The sequence below is a fragment of the Entelurus aequoreus genome, linkage group LG07 (assembly GCF_033978785.1).
Source record: "Entelurus aequoreus isolate RoL-2023_Sb linkage group LG07, RoL_Eaeq_v1.1, whole genome shotgun sequence".
Taxonomy (NCBI): domain Eukaryota; kingdom Metazoa; phylum Chordata; class Actinopteri; order Syngnathiformes; family Syngnathidae; genus Entelurus; species Entelurus aequoreus.
In genome coordinates, this window is record NC_084737.1 from 35674277 (window position 1) to 35691212 (window position 16936).

Below are 16936 nucleotides of genomic sequence, written 5' to 3' on the forward strand. Positions count from 1 at the left end.
GAACTCATCAAATATATACAATAGCTATCGTAATGGTATTTGTCTGCTGCTGAACTAACACACCTGGAACACCTGAATGTCACTTGTGGTTCAGCAACACACACACAAAAACACACACATGCACACACACTCACAATTCATCACATTAACACTATACACAGCACTAACTGCCTCTTGACAACATTTTTAATGATATCAGTGATACACTCACTCTATTGATGCTTCAGGTGTTGGCAAGAATGCATTGATGAAATTATAATTAGCTTGCATTTCAAATCACTTACACATCTCCATAATAATACTAGTTGTCATATGGAGTACATTGAAGTACACATAACATACATTGAGATGACATACAATAAAACACAAATGTCACACATCGACTGCAAGAAGTGGGCATAGCTACCATGTTTTTTTTTGGGATTATGTGAATATTAGAAATGAGGGAATAGGAAGATCCTACGGATCACTGGCAAGCATTTAAAGTTGAAGGCACTTCTGCATTGAAATAACATGATATGACATGTACTGATGATGCAAGATGTTCTGTACATACTTGCAAAACCTATATCAAGCATCATCATCTGTTGAATAGAACCTCTTGATGGTGCGGTCGCTGACCTCGTCCTGCTCAGTGACCAGCTCGTTGCTCTCATGGGAGGAGTCCTTGGTCACACTGTAATACATGCGTACGTTGTACTCCGTCGCCTCCTCTTTGTGTCGCCTGGTGCACTTGCATAGCTTCTTGAAGGCGGCTCTGAACTTCTGGGACATGAGGTTGTAAATGATGGGGTTAATGGCGCTGTTGGTGTAGATGCACATTCTGCAGAAGAGCAGGAACCACGTGTTGTGGTACGGCGGATCGATGACAGAATTGACCACCACCAGGGTGCGGTAAGGCATCCACAGTAGGGCGAAGAGGACGACGACCACTGCGAGCATCTTGGTGATCTGGAGCAGTAAAGAAACATATCATATTCAAACAACCATGTACTGTATCTGTCCAACCACATTACTGCAATCATTACCAATGTAACGTTTGATACATAATTCAAGAATTGACTTTCAAGATCACATTTTAATACAATATTTCTCATAGGCTATAAATGTCAGGTGAACTAATTTGTTCCAGGCACAGTCACCTTACAACAAACATTAATTATTAACTCTTCAGGTAACATTTACCTGTATAACTAGGGAATTCAGATACTACCCGTCAATTTCATTAGAGTGGAACATTGATTTACGAACCCTTCTATTTGCAAACTTTTTGGTTTACAAACTTTTTGTCACAAACTTGGATTTAGCTTTAGCAACGTGACCCCAAGATGCAGCAGATGAGAGGCAGATGGCGAGTTAAGATAATATTACACATGAGGTAGTCGGAGAACACGCAACTATGAGTAAAAAAAGGAACAAAAGAAGGCGAGTGCAGCCAATTTGGGCACAAGACACGGAACTTATTTTGTTTACGGTAATACGCGAAGCAGAACAATATCAACGTCTCTTTCAAACCCCACACGGTGCAGAGAAGGCCCCCTTTCCCCTTTGCAGAGCCTTTCTCTCCTCTCTCAGTGTGCCCGGTGAGCTGCTCCACACGCAAAGCCGATAATGATATCAAACTTGAAGTTTCCATTGATTTGGAGATAGGGTGAGAAGCTTAGTCATTCCGGATCGGAGCTCAGCATAAAGCTGCTGCTGCTCCTCTACATCGAGAGGAGCCAGAGAGATGGTTCGGGCATCTGGTCAGGATGCCCCCCGAATGCCTCCTTGGGGAGGTGTTAAGGGCACGTCCGACCGGCAGGAGGCCAAGACCCATTAAACGTTGGGGAGGACGATGTCTGCCAGCTAGCCTGGTATCGCCTCGGGATCCCCCGGAGGAGCTGAACGAAGTGGCTGGGGATAGGGAAGTTAGGCTGCTTAGCTTAGGTTGCTGCCCTTACGACCCGATTTCGAGTACGCAGAAGAAGATGGATGGATGGATGGATGGAGTAATATTTTTGTCCCTTCTAGTCTAACAGTTCAGTCTCTGTCATTGTTGCTTACTCACGCACTCTTTGCCCCTCCCCTCTGTGCTCTACTGACTACATCAGATATTTTTATATCTGCATGTAATGGTAGTTACATGGTAGACCTGCTCAGTGGCCTACTGGTTAAAGTGTCCGCCCTGAGATCTGTAGGTCGTATGTGTAATGGTAGTTATTTTAGTGGTTTAGTTTACATTCTAAATGTAATATTTTGTCCCTTCTAGTCCATCAGTGCAAACAGCACATCCCCCTCTCTCTCTTTCTCTGTTGCTCTGTCTGCATTTTAAAATAATATTTTTGTCACATTGTTACTTTTTTTTAACAATACCAACCTGTATTTATTTGGCCTTGGATCCATTCACAATATCATCCACCCCATATAACAAAATTGAAGAAGAAGAAGCATAATACTCATTCACCCTAGCACTTTACCTGCTTCCTCACAAACACTGCCCCCTTGTGGCCCTTCTTAGTGTTGCTGGAGCGACCTTGGTGAACCGAGTCCCCTGCAGCTTTGCCGCTCAGGTGTGACGGCACAGGGCTCAGGAAGAGAATCCTGGCGATGAGGCCGTACAGCACGGTCGCCACCATGAGAGGGATGACATAGAACAAACTGAAGTCCAGGAAGTAGATTGGCATGTAAAGGCTCCTGGAGACACGGTAGCCACAGGTAACCACCACTCCATTAGCGTAGACTCTTTCATCAGTGTCCACCAGGAAGAACCACATAATGCAGTAGAGTGATGTGAAGATCCACACTCCAGCTATGATCCTCTTGGCCCTGGACACAGTGCATATGAACTGAGCCTTGATGGAGTGGCAAATGGCGATGTACCGTTCGATGGTGAACGCGGTGATGGAGCAAGACGACACGTTGATGCCCAGGTACTGCAGATAGGTGATACACAAGCATCCCGTGTAGCCGTATATCCAGAAAGCTACCACATCAGAGATGTTGGGCAGACCAGCGGCTAGAAGCACGATGAGGTCAGCCACCGCCAGACTGACGAGGTAGCAGTTGGTCGGAGTCACCATGTGCTTGGTACGCAGAACCACCAGCACCACCATGATGTTACCGGCAATCCCGACGCCACAGATGAGTATTGTGAGAAGTATGGTCACAACCTGCTCTTCCATTGGGTTCAGAGGCATTCTGGTCATGTTTACAAGCGAGGTGACATTCTGAACGTTGGCAGTGTGGTTCTCCATTTTGTAATGTTTCAGCTTCACGGCGGATTGATCTTCAGGGGCAGCAGAAGGAAACCTGGAGATAGAAAAGAGTTTTGCTTGGTAGCAACCAAAAAAAACACATTCTGTTTGTAATATGTATTATTGTTGACTTTAATGTTCTCCCCTTGTCTATTCGACCATTTTGCTTACATTAGTTTGACACAGAAAGACTATTTTCTAACAGATAACTGTGTGTTGAACGAGGTTAATGACCGACAAGAAGTGGGCTGCTTAGGTGCGTACAGGTAGGTTGGGAGGTTTAAAATCAGTGTTAATGTGACTTGGCGGTGGAAAGTGTCAGCAGTTGGCTTACTTTGTAGTCCTTTGCTCTAGTCCGCTCTCCATGCTGGCTCTCCTTCATGACTCACGCTAGACTACTTTATTTTGGCAGGTTTTTGCAAATGGGTGAGCCATTGTCTTCAATTTACCATGAATTGATTAACGTGAAAACTTATTCGGGTGTTACCATTTAGTGGTCAATTGTACGGAATATGTACTGTACAGTGCAATCTACTAATAAAAGTTTCAATCAATCAATCAATCAATCAATCAATGACATTTTTAAGTACCTGAAACGTTCCCACACTGACCTCAGCTTTTGTTGGCGTGAGAAAAATTTGCTGCTTTGTTGCTGCCATTTATAAGCTAATGTAGAATGTAGCGTATCTTTAGATTTGCGCGTATAAGCACGTGCAGCGCTGGTGTAACTTTATTTTTGTTCTGTGAAGGTTGTGCCGAAAATAACGTTTTAGCATTATGTCCGTTTAAAATGAGTGAGGCGGACTGAAACACACGATATAGTGGAGCCTTTGCGATTAAATTGCATTATTGTGAGTGTGAATGGGACTATCGAAATATGCTTTGATGAGGAGCAATTCTGACGAGGGTAAAACAACCCTGTTGTCCTCGATAGTCTATCATCTTTTGTGTTCTATGCCTCATCTTTTGGATTGGTCTGAATATATTTCATGCGCCATAATTATTTTAGCCACTTTATTTAGCCTGAATGTCTTTCCTTATACTGTATGAATGTCTGACATTCAAGTCAAGTATAAGGAAATTCCTCATCAAAATCTTTAGCTTCAGGATTGGTCGACATGGTCCATTGACAAAGTTCCATTGTTTTTCTCCCAAGTGCCACAATGTGGATGATTATATGAAGAGTTCAGATGCAAAAAACAATAAACACCATTCTGCTGATTTCGTACCATAAATTAGTTTACACCATTCTAGACCAGGAAGTCGCAAAAGCCACTTATCTTTCGCATTTCACGGTTAAATATTCCATTTTACTTCAGAAACCGACAAGCACACTTGCACAGACAAATCCATCAGACCAGTCAATGCATTGAAATTTGATGACGTCATCCAAAATTGGAGCTCATGTTCGCTTGCTTCGTGTCTTTTTTGCTGTGATTATAATTGAAGTATCAGTTGAGTGGAAAAACAAGTTGACTTTAAAGGCTTAATTGTGTTTCATTGTATCCATTAAACCAGTGGTCCCCAACCTTTTTGTACTTGCGGACCGGTCAATGCTTGAAAATTTGTCCCACGGACCGGGGGGAGTGGGGGGGGGGGATTGTGGTGGGGAGGGGGGGGTGTGTGTAGTAAATTTTTTATTTTTGTATTTTTTTTCTGTCATAAAGAAATACAATCATGTGTGCTTACGGACTGTATCCCTGCAGACTGTATTGATTTATATTGATATACAATGTATATATTGTGTTTTTTATGTTGATTTAATTAAAAAAAAAAAAAAAAATTCTTGTGCGGCCGCGGCCCGGTACCAATCGGTCCACGGACCGGTGCCGGGCCGCGGCCCGGTGGTTGGGTACCACTGCATTAAACCATATCCAATTTGATTTACAAAGTATGTGAAAATACCGTCTAAACATCACAAAATACCGCAAATTCAGTCGACCAATTTGAATATTTCGCTCCGAATATCTTCGGCAATTTCTGTAGATTCTACATTACTGGAGTAACTGCACGCTGACCATATTATCAAATCAGTAATACTGGAAATACGAAAAAATAGGAAAGCGATATGCTGTTTATCATTCACAATTCTTATGTAAGACAAGAACACATCTGCTTAAATCGTAAATAAATAGCTAACAATTGAGTCAACGGGTGGAGGGTCCTCTATTGCGCCCATTATACCCTCTAAAAAACATTCAGGAACCGACAACAATACTCCATTTACATGTTGTGACCCGAAAATGTACCAAATATGAGCGATATTGTTATGAGCGCCAACGCAGCACCCTATTTTAGTGGCACATTGATAGCAGTGAGCTAATGCTAGCTTAAGCTGCTATTGTTGACACACTAAGCCAGTGGCTGCTTCTGCTTCGTCTCAAAGTTGGTAAAAGTTAATTTTAGATTTTAATTCATGCATCTCTCTCCTTGTAGTAGTAGACAAATGTGGCCATGGATCAAGAGGATGGTCGACTTTGACATCCTCAGAGATGGCAAAAAAGACACAAAAAGACCTAGTTGCAGAGACTTTTTGTAACCCTTTGTGAGGATTGTGATTGAATCTTCATCTAAACAGGATTATGTGAGCGTCCCGTCGGTCCGCATCCCAGCGACAGTGGAATTTGTACAGTAAGTGTTTGTTTTTATTATATTTTATTATGGTTAGTTTGTATGTTTAGCACTTAGCAATGCTTCTGATGCTATCGGTTTTCAATGAAGCTACATCCATTTAGCACTCGGCTTCTAAAATTTATTGCTCATCCTCTTTGTGTTGGGGCTCAAAAATATAACGTCCTGGATTAGAATTTTTACAAAAGCAATTATTGTTGGCTCTCACAAAGTCTGCTTGATTAGCATTGTTGCTGATGGGGAAGAGATCTGTGGTTCCTAATGCTACGTCATGGATCACAGGACTGGCTTCTTCATTATCTCTCCAATCGTCTTGGGAATCTCTGTGGGATTGATACTATATTGATTATATCTATTTATTTGCCAACTTTAGAAGTCTTTTGGTGTCATAATTCAAATATATATGATCATAGCTTAAATATATCTACTCGGCTCCCAACCCGGGGTGGACCGCTAGCCTGTCCATCAGATGGGGACATCTCTACGCTGCTGACCCGTCTCCACTCGGGATGGTTCCTGCTGGCCCCACCATGGACTGGACTTTTGCTGATGTGTTGGACTTTCACAATATTATGTCAGACCCACTCGACATCCATTGCTTTCGGTCTCCCCTAGAGGGGGGGGGGGGGGGGGGGTTATCCACATATGCGGTCCTCTCCAAGGTTTCTCATAGTCATTCACATTGACGTCCCACTGGGGAGAGTTTTCCTTGCCCGTATGTGGGCTCTGTACCGAGGATGTCGTTGTGGCTTGTACAGCCTTTTGAGACACTTGTGATTTAGGGCTATATAAATAAACATTGATTGATTGATTGATTGAAATATAGAGGCAACTTGTTTTTCCACTGGTACTTTAATGTATAAATAATGAGTAACTTTGATGAAATCAGTGAGTGTGTGGCGCTCTTGTCTACTGGGCGCAAAAAGAGACGGTGTCCTGATAAAATCTGAGCGATCTGTGACAGCAAGAAAGGTCAACACAGTGCAGTGGGAAAAATGCCGTCTATTGCCTGTGTACATAATGGATACGTGTGTCACTGTGTTGGTTGGTTAGAGTTTATTTCGAATATGTATGCAGCTTCAATATGATACATCACATACTTCCCATTTCTCTTTACAAAATGCCCGAAAAGAAGTAGGAAGGAGCAAAGTTTGTTTAATCCAACCTCTTTTCCATTTCATACTAATTACTAACACATCTATTTATCTTGTTCTCAATTTGTAACACAGTTTACATCACATGTTTTTAAATACAACAGTTCCGGTAATAAATAGTTAAGCCCGCTAGAACGCCAAATGGGGTAAGTCAAGAACTTTCCCAAAGCACCTTCGACCTTGCCAAATACCTTGCCCGTAGCCAACTACTGGGCCTGGAAGACGTCCTTTCAAAATGCCATCAGCTGCCTAGATCTGTCTGCTACAGAGGATCTTGATCTACTACTGAAATATCTCGAAAAGAGTTGTTGCAAAGTGTGGAGAGAATAAAACAGTCAACATTAGGAGCCCTCTCACTGGACTAAGGATGGCTTGGGAGAGGCTCGAAGGAACATACAGCTCACCAAAAGCCATTGAACAAGCCCTCTTTAGTAAATTAGAAGATTTCCCTAAGATCACCACAAAGGACCCACAAAGACTCAGATCTGGCAGAACTTCTGCTAGAGCAGACCTGGGCATTGTACGGCCCGCGGGCCGCATCCGGCCCTTTGCGCATCCCTGTCCGGCCCGCGTGAGGCCAATCATAAATTACAAAATACATTTCAAAAAGTATCTATGTCGAGTGTGCAATACAACGGTGCTGCTTTTGTTTTGAAAAGCGTTATTTGTATTACTTCCGTGTGGACGTATGCGCGTGTGCGATTGTGAGTGAATTGAACGGCGCAATTACAAATTACAAAATAAAGTTTAAAAAACATCTATGTCGTGCGCGCAATACAACTGTGCTGCTTTTATTTTGAAATGTGTTATTTATGCCGTATGTCCGGGGGGAACCTGTGAGTGAAGGTGCATAGAGACAAGTGATGAGACGCTAAAAAAAGAAAAGTTGTTGAGGATTGGCGTGTTTCCAACAAGACATGGACTGCCAAGTATTTCTTTACATAAATTAATGGTAAAGCCGTGTGCTTAATGTGTGGTACACAGGTTGCTGTGTTTAAATATCATTTTAATCGCCACTACACGAAGAAACACGAGGGAAAATACTGGAATGTGTCTGATGAAGCGCGCGCAAGGGAGGCTGATGCGTTGATGGTAAAACTGCAAACCCAACAAGGACTTTGTGCCATATTTCACACCCCCAGAGATGCAGCCGTCAGGACAAGTTTCGTCATTTCTCACAAAAGCGCCAGAAAAAGTAAGGCGTTTTCTGACGGAGAGTTTATTAAGGAGTGCTTATTGGACTTTGTTGCGCTGATAATGCCCGGAGACATGGACTGTTTTTCGCTAACTTTGGATGAGAGCTCTGATGCAGTCAATTAAAGAGACAACCACAGGTAATGACTTGTTCACAGAGGTAAATGCGTGTTGGGACACGCTGGCAGGTGTGACAATCCAATCCACTTTATTTATATAGCACATTTAAACAACAAAATGTTTCCAAAGTGCTGCACAACAATATTAAAAACAATATTCAAATATTATCCTTAGCTCCACCAATGACTGAATAAAAAGAAAAAACAATTACATATAAAACCAATATAAAAAACAATATAGAATAGATATGATTAAACACTATTTTTAACAACAGATGGTTGTCCAAATCTGATGGGGAAAAATGTTGGATAATGCAGGATAAAGTGACCTTAAAAAGCAATCTGCTTTTGTATAAAGTTAAGTTAGGTTAAATGAAATTATTATTATTATTATTAATTATTATCATCATTATTATTTATCTTATGGTATATCAAAAATAATATTGAGCAAAATTTCATTGAAATATTGTCGTGTGGCCCTCCAGCAGTGCTCGGGTTGCTTATGCGGCCCCCGGTGAAAATTAATTGCCCACCCCTGGCCTAGACGAACGCAAGCAGTTTTTAAGGGAACACTCAATCTGTTTCCGATGTTGCTCTTCCACCAACCACATTGCCAGAAACTGTCAGTTTCTAACAAAATGCACTGAATGTGAGCGCACTAACCATGTAGCAGCACTCTACCTAAGTCTCCCAATTTGGAGGTTCGAGCCGTCCGAGCGCAGGGCGGGGAGGAGGACGAAGTAGAGTCTCAGGATGTCACATCAAAGTGTACCCAGGTATGTGGTGAAGGACTGAGTGCCAAGGCATGTGCTAAAATATGCCTTGTCAATGTGTTTCCAGCCAAATCCAAAAAAAGATAAGAATGTACGCCATATTGGACTAACAGAGCAACCACTCTCTTGCATGGTCAGAGTTATACGATCTCTTTAAGATCTCTTGTTGCGCCTTCCAGTACAAGTCAAAGACAATCGCTGGGCTTACAGAGAATGCAGGTAGAAGAGCCTGTGGCTATATTGTGGAGTTCAGCGACGCAAGTTGTAGACAGACCATCTCATCTCACTCTACCGCACGCTGGAAAAAAGGCCCCAGATGAAAGCCCATTTCATCTAATTCATGAAGAACATGCTCCAACGGAGACATGCAGAGGTTGTACCCCCTTTCCGTCCAGGGAAGGAATGCTGGTACTTACCCATGTTTGGAGTGTACCATCCCAAGAAGCAAAACAAGATACGTATGGTGTTCGACTCAAGTGCATCATCGCACGCAGGCGTGTCACTCAACGACTTTCTACTAAAAGACCTGAAGGCCCAGACCTTAATAATGGACTGCTGGGCTTGCTGCTGAGGTTCAGAAAGGAACAAGCCACCATCACTGCCGACATAAAACATAAAACGACAAAACACTGTTTTTTAGTAGAGTAAAACCACAGGGACTTTCTCCGTTTCCTGTGGTACAGAAACAATGACTCAACCTGTGAAATTGTGGAATGTACGATGCGAGTTCACCTCTTTGGGAACAGTCCCTCACTTGCCTTGGCCATGTATGGCTTGCAGAGAGCAGCTCAAAAGGCAAAGGCCAACCATGGCAGCGATCAGGGACGTGCACATGATTATAGAGGGGCAGGGGCTCAAAGTCAGAAAAGGGCAGGATTTTTTTTTTTTTACACAATATGGAAATGAATGTAAAATTAAATTTGCTAATAGGAAGCTAACTACTTAGCTGTGTGTTCTTTGTAGGTAAAAGTGATTGCCATTTCTTTTGTGTCAACAAATTATGATCATAATGAGTTAATTCACATTATCATAGGCTTGGAAGACATGAAAAGCAACAAAACACTGGTTTATTATTAGGCTATTTATTGTTAAAGATAAGCATTTTAATATTGAACATTGAACAGTGCAACATGAACTTTGAAAAAAAATACAAAAATAAATACCCAAATGGAAAAAAGTTCAATGTGAAAATCTGTCCTTCTTCCCTTAACTTGATGAAAACACCATCAAGTTGTAACTTATGGTCTTTCTCACTTAATGCTCAGACTAAACAACTGAAACGCAATACAGGGCCAAAAATATGGACATGGGGCCAGTAGAGGGCTGTATCCTTTCTTTTTTTTTTTTTGGCATTGTGCTGCAGGCATAATCAACATGAATCAAGTTTAAATACAGATGGCAATATTCCTAACAGATAACCTACATATTATATCCCCAGAATGCTGAAATTATTATTATTAATAATAATAATAATAATTATTATTATTATCATTATCATTATTCTTATTATTATTATTGTTATTATTATCATTATTATTATTATTATTTTGTTAACCCACACAGTAATAGCAAAGTCACAATAAACTTTATATCTAAAACTCTACTGTGAGAAAAATGTGATCCGCCGTAAACACAGTGCATTTTATTTTGAAAATTAACCCGGTGTTTTATTTTGTATTTTGGACACTACTTCCTGTCCCGCACGATCCGCTCTGCTCTGTGCGGACTTGATGTGGCGTGCTCAATTGATGCGCCGTGCTCCGACGTCCGGCAAAAACAGAAGCTGACACATTGAAAAATAGAATAATACAGCGTTTTTCTGAAATATTACCCATATTAGATGCTGAATAAGTGGACGGCGACTGGACCATAACTCACAGGTTCAAGTTGCTCCAGTGTCACGTCTCAGCGGAAGCGGCAGGCTCAAACAACCCGGTATTACAAGAAAACGTGGGGTTTTTGTACCGCTGTCTTTTTTGTGTTTTTTTTTTTACATGCCTGACAGGAATTTATTAATGTAGTTTAAAGAAAAACAAAAACAAACACACACACAGGCAGGGGGCACTTTTTAAGACGAGGCAAAAAAGGGCAGGTGCTCAAGCACCCATAGGGCCCTATGTGTGCACGTGCCTGGCAGCGATGCTCGTGCATTGGTCGAGCATGAGTTCTATGTCGACAAATCGCTGAAGTCCTTCAACACAGAAGAACAAGCCGTCAGTGTTCTCCAACGGGTACAGAAGATGCTTGCCGCATCCAACCTCAGATTGCATAAATTTGCATCTAACCGACACGCCGTTGTCGAGGCATTTCCCCCTAAAGATCGCTCAAAAGACATCAAGGACTTGAACCCCTTTGCTGATGATACCCCTCTCCAACGCAGTCTTGGGCTTCTATGGAACATCCGTAAAGACACCTTCCCATTTCAAATAGTAAACAATGACAAACCCTTTACCCCCAGAGTGTCTTGTCAACAGTCAATAGCTTGTATGACACCCTTGGGTTTGTTGCACCAGTTTCTGTTCAGGGTCAGCTTATTCTCAGATAGCTCACCTCCAAAGCAGAGGACTGGGAAGCACTACTTCCCATAGACATGGAAATCATATGGACCAAATGAAGCAAGTCACTCAAAGACCTGCAAGAGCTCCAGATACCACGTCCATAAACATCATTCTCCACCACAGGTGCAAAGGAAATAATACTATGCGTTTTTGCAGACGCATCAGAGAAGGCCTACATATAATAGCTATAATAGCCTACACAAGGGTGAAAAAAACTCAGTTTACAATGGAGTCAAAGGGATGTCCTATATTCCACTCATAAAGCCATCTAAATAACCATCCAAAAACTGCAAACAATACTCCATTTATGACCTAAATATTAACAGTATTAGCGAAGAACTTATTATAGGTGCTAACGTTACAGACCTATTTTTAGCAGCGCATTGTCAGAGAAGTAACTTCCTTATGCTGGTGTATTGACTTCATGAGCGGGTGAGCTGCTTCTTCGCCTCGGAAATCATGAAAGTTTATTCTAGATCATTAATCATGCCCCTCACCTTAGTAGTAAAAGGTTGAGGACATAATCCGAAAAGTTGGTCAATTTTGACAGCCAATATAGACCTGGAAATGTAAAAAAAGACCTGAAAAGACACTGGGTGCCACCCCTTTTTTTTCTTTGCAGGGCTAATGAGTCATTCCTCATCTAAACAGGAAAATATTAACATCCTAGCAGTCGGCATCCCATGGAGAGCAGACATTGTACAGTAAGTGATGTTTTATTATGTTTTTTGGATGTCACGAAGTCTTCAGTGAGTAGTATTTAGTGATGTTGTTGAAGAAAAAAGTGAACATTTGTGATAGGCTTGTTAAATTAATGCGCCGCCATATTTTGAGATCACCAAAATATGTAAATATTACATGTTATCATGAATGTGCTTGTTCCTACATGAACCATTGATGGAGGTGTTTGGATGTTTTTTTAAGCACTTTATATGCAGAATAAAACAATTCCTATAAGCTCAATTTTAAGCAAACTTTTGCTTGCCTTTATGTACTGGTTAAAATGCATAGGACAAGGAAAAACATATGTCTGCTTGTCTCACATAATGATTGTGAATGATAGGTAAATTCCCAAAGAAGTGCAGTTCCCCTTTAGGGATTAAATCTACATCATGATGACTCCATGACTGTGTAATTTCACTCTACTGTATGTGTAACTTCAATCAAAACAGCCAACTATATTAAAAATTTGGAGTCATATAAACAACATTTTATTTCCCGTAAACATGTATAAAAACACTATATACTTTATTAAACCCCTCCATGAATAAATATGACTTTGGGATAGAAGATGAACTTGGAGAGATGTTGCTCTCCTTCCTGACTAACGTAGAAGAGCCCTTCAGCAAGACTCACCACCCACTCTTTAAAACTTCACTCGCATCTCTCCTTGGTTTTACTATCTAGTGTCAGTCACTATAAAACATTTCAAGGCGAAAAATACATTAGCCTTCACAATAAAATGAGTAAAAATGAATAAAAACTGCATTTAGGAATAAAATGCTATAAAGGATAAATGTAGACTATTGGGTATTTTACAAGCAGCATTGTTTAGCAATATAGCATACAAATTATTAATACATTCAAGAGGGGATACAAACAGGAAGTAAATACATTTAAGATAATACAAATTGTCTTCTTACCATCACTTCATCACTTGCAGGGGAAAAGTGAGCTCAGTGTGACATGGTGACAACGCTCAAGTGCAATCTAGCATGATGGTCTGCTCAGTCCTCTCTCTATTTCCTGTGCAGCCCTCCCTAACACATTATTATATGCACTTGTAATGCATTGCATTGTACCACCAACAACTTCAAAATCAATTTCACCCTCTTCCAAGCTCAAAATGTCAAGGCAAGTACATAGTCATTGATGTTTCCATAAATTCTGTACTGTAATTATTGTGACAACAAAGGACTCAGTCTGCAATTAAAACATTGCTGCAATGACTTGTCAGCAGAAAATGTATCAATTATATTGTCAGAGGGTTTTTTGTTTTGTTTTGTTATTCACTAACAGAGTGGAAAAACCACAATTATGACAACATGGTTTTTGTAATATTGGAGTACGGCAAATGATTGAAAAGGAATTTTGATCTTAGTAAAACACAGAATAAGGAGATCTATCGCATTGTCATGCTGTGTTTCTCAACCTTTATTGAGCATGTTTCACATTTAAAAAAAAACTCACAGCACAACACCAACAAAAATGTTGAAAGATATGAATGACAACAGGTGGATCCACAGTTTATTGGTGTACCTCCTGCCATCTAGTGGAAGAGCATTTATTTGTTCTTCCTGTCACTATGCATTGCTGACACAGATATGCTATGCCATCCATGCATCCATTTTCTACCGCTTGTCTCTTTCTGCCTTTATTGCTGTCAAATTATTACATTTTTTAATATCATTCAATCAATTAATCAAAGTTTATTTATATAGCCCTAAATCACGAGTGTCTCAAAGGGCTGCACAAGCCACAAGACAAGACATCCTCGGCTCAGATTAATTATTAAAAAATTGTGATTAAATTGCATAATTTAATTTAAAAAAGGGGAAATGCACTTTTCTTTGAATTTTTCCCCATCATTCACAATCAGATCGGTAGGTTGGAGTTCAAATCCCAGCCGAGTCATACCAAAGACTATAAAAATGGGACCCATAACCTCCCTGCTTGGCACTCAGCAACAAAGGGTTGGAGTTGGGGGTTAAATCACCAAAATGATTCCCGGGCGCGGCGCCGCTGCTGCCCACTGCTCCCCAAGGGGATGGGACAAATGCAGAGGACAAATTTCACCACATCTAGTGTGTGTGTGACAATCATTGTTACTTTAATCTTTAAAAATTATGAGAGACAAGAACACACATGGCTTTTTTTTTAGGATTCTGAAGACAAAAAAAAAGTGCTTGCTAGACGCGGCTAATGGGAGTCACCATTGCAGCCTTCAAAGCCCTCTAAAACAACTTCAAAACCCTCCATCCAACGTTTTATATACACACTGCAAGTATGTATATAATGTCAGACAGTCTCATAACAATACATAATATGTACAATATTCACCGTATTTTGGTCATTTTAAGCATTACCGGGATGTATTTCCTCTGCGCATTTATTTTCGCGGCCATAGCAGCACACTTCCTACTTCCGGCAACAAATGTGTGTTCCTACTTCCGGAAACAAACACATGTGGGTTCTAATCATCGCAGACTTGGTAACAGATGACGAAGATGGCTATTTTTGGACAAATGAGGATACACAACCTTATATTTTTGAACCTGAATTTACAGAATATGAACAACTGGTTATAAAGGGAAACACGAACAAAGGGTAAAACGTTAGAGTGTAGGAAAACTGAGAGAGTCAGGGCTGGTGTGACTTGACGGTGCAAATGTGGAACTTGGTGCCAAGCTATGGTGACATAAATGGAGTGCTTACCCAAAATCAACTGTAAACGTCCCCAACGAAAAAAATGTCTAAGTAAGTCACTATAATATTGATTATGATACATGTGTAACGAGGGCCAGCCGGAGTGGCTGCAGCAGAAGTACATTGGTAAACCTCATTCCCTGACAGCGTCAAATAGTGTGCTAGCCGCTAAGTTAAGCTAGGGCTAACTCATCCAGCACACTTTCCTCTTAATCGGACGACCGTGGGTTTGCGCCCCGCGCGAAGCGGTGGAAGTCTGGGGAAGGTCAATACACAATGCAGTCATACATCTAACTTGACTGCACTCTTCAGCCATGAGAAAAATCCTGTTTTTAACCAGGTGCTACCTCAGATTGGAAGTATTACCGCCACATGTTTTGATTTTTACGTCACAAATATTGCACGAAACGTAATCTGCATCGGCATCGCATTTGGAATAGACGAGCCACACTTTAGAGCGTTTTCTATTTGGCATGGGTGGCTTTTTGTCATGAAACATTGATGGGTTGCAAATTTACTAAGATGTTGTCCACTTGGAAATCGCCTGTTTTCCTCTCCATGCTTGCAAGTACTCGCCACTCGCAAGTGCTAATTTAAACAGACGTGACGTCACGCGCAAACCAGGCACCGAAACATGGCACCGCCGGATCTTACATGAATCTGTACCCGGTAGTACCGGCTGGTTTTGGTCGGTGCCAAAAAAGTACCAGATCCAGTGCCCATCCCTATTGACAAAGCATGATCGTAATGTAAGACATTTTTATTTTGTAAAAGTAGTTAAACTGGATGTATAGCGTAGCGCTTTTATTTTGAAGCCGGAAAAGTGATTGGTTTGTTGGTTTGAGAGAGTGTCTTGACATGTTTTGATGTTGGTTCGAATGTTCGCAAAAAAAAAAAGCCTCCTTTCGACTTCCTTCCGACCGTCTTTCATTTCTGTTGAACTTTTATGTCATCTTACTTACTAAAACAGTCACAGTAACAATCTAAATGTTATGTTATTACTGCATTTTAACCGTAATCTGAACACAGAAGTGAAGAACCACTCACCTCTGAACGACACACGCAGCAGGCGTTTGCTGCATGGGTGTCACCTCTTCTATGGTCAAAAAGAGTCCTCTGTTGTCGAGAGAACAGCTTGCCATGGATTTGAACCTGATATTTCCATAGTGTTGACTCTCTTTTGTCCATTTCTGCTCGCTTATGGCTCATCAGTAGCAAGTAAACTGCAGCCAAGGTCCCCCTGCTATGGCACGGCCCGAGGGTCAAAAAGGATGCACGTGGCAGGAAAGAAGCTGTTGAAAGATGTGAACATTTGCCATTATATTCTTATCAGTGATCAGTGAGCAGGAAAAAGTCAGGGTTAAGTTTGCGGTAAAATGTTATATGAAGTGCCTGTCATTAATTAATTGATATTTTACATGCCCTTCTTCACACAGATCGCGAGGCCTCAAGCACAGCGCAAGATCTGCTTATAGGAAGGGGCGGTCTCAGAGTTAGACTGGTGTGCTTGGTGGCAAATTTCACTTCCAAATACAGCCCGACGGGACTTTAAATAACGCCACAGTGATTTGCATTTTTTTTTTTTTTTGCCGAAGCAACTGGTTAAAGGAAGAATACGTGCAGACAAAAGTGCACTCTGGGTTATGTTTATCGATGTGTTCTGTAAATGATTTATTGTTGTACACCAGCACCTTGCTATTTGTAACACTCTTGCAGAATTGTTCAAAATGTACACTTAATACTCTTCTGTTATCAAGTCTTGAGCAAATAAATGACATGCACTCAAGTAACACATTTTAAAATATTTGTGTATGAATACAATTCATTCTTTTAAAAATGTCCCTA

The 16936-nt window shown here is 41.0% G+C and overlaps 1 protein-coding gene across 1 annotated transcript; it reads right to left on the reverse strand.

Moving 5' to 3' along the window:
• Window positions 1–570: 570 nt before the first annotated feature.
• Window positions 571–3236, reverse strand: LOC133653041 (thyrotropin-releasing hormone receptor-like). The gene is made up of 2 exons (XM_062052043.1): window positions 2460–3236; window positions 571–951 (listed from the first exon to the last, which is right to left on the reverse strand). The coding sequence occupies exons 1-2, from the start codon at window positions 3234–3236 to the stop codon at window positions 571–573; spliced, it is 1158 nt and encodes a 385-aa protein (XP_061908027.1).
• Between the last annotated feature and the right edge of the window lie 13700 nt (window positions 3237–16936).

Excerpts from the sequence above, each read along its gene's own strand:
- LOC133653041 (XM_062052043.1), bottom strand. The coding sequence starts at position 3,236 with ATGGAGAACCACACTGCCAACGTTCAGAATGTCACCTCGCTTGTAAAC. Across the intron at positions 952-2,459 it reads CAGTGTTTGTGAGGAAGCAG|ATCACCAAGATGCTCGCAGT; the intron begins GTAAAGTGCTAG and ends TTACTGCTCCAG.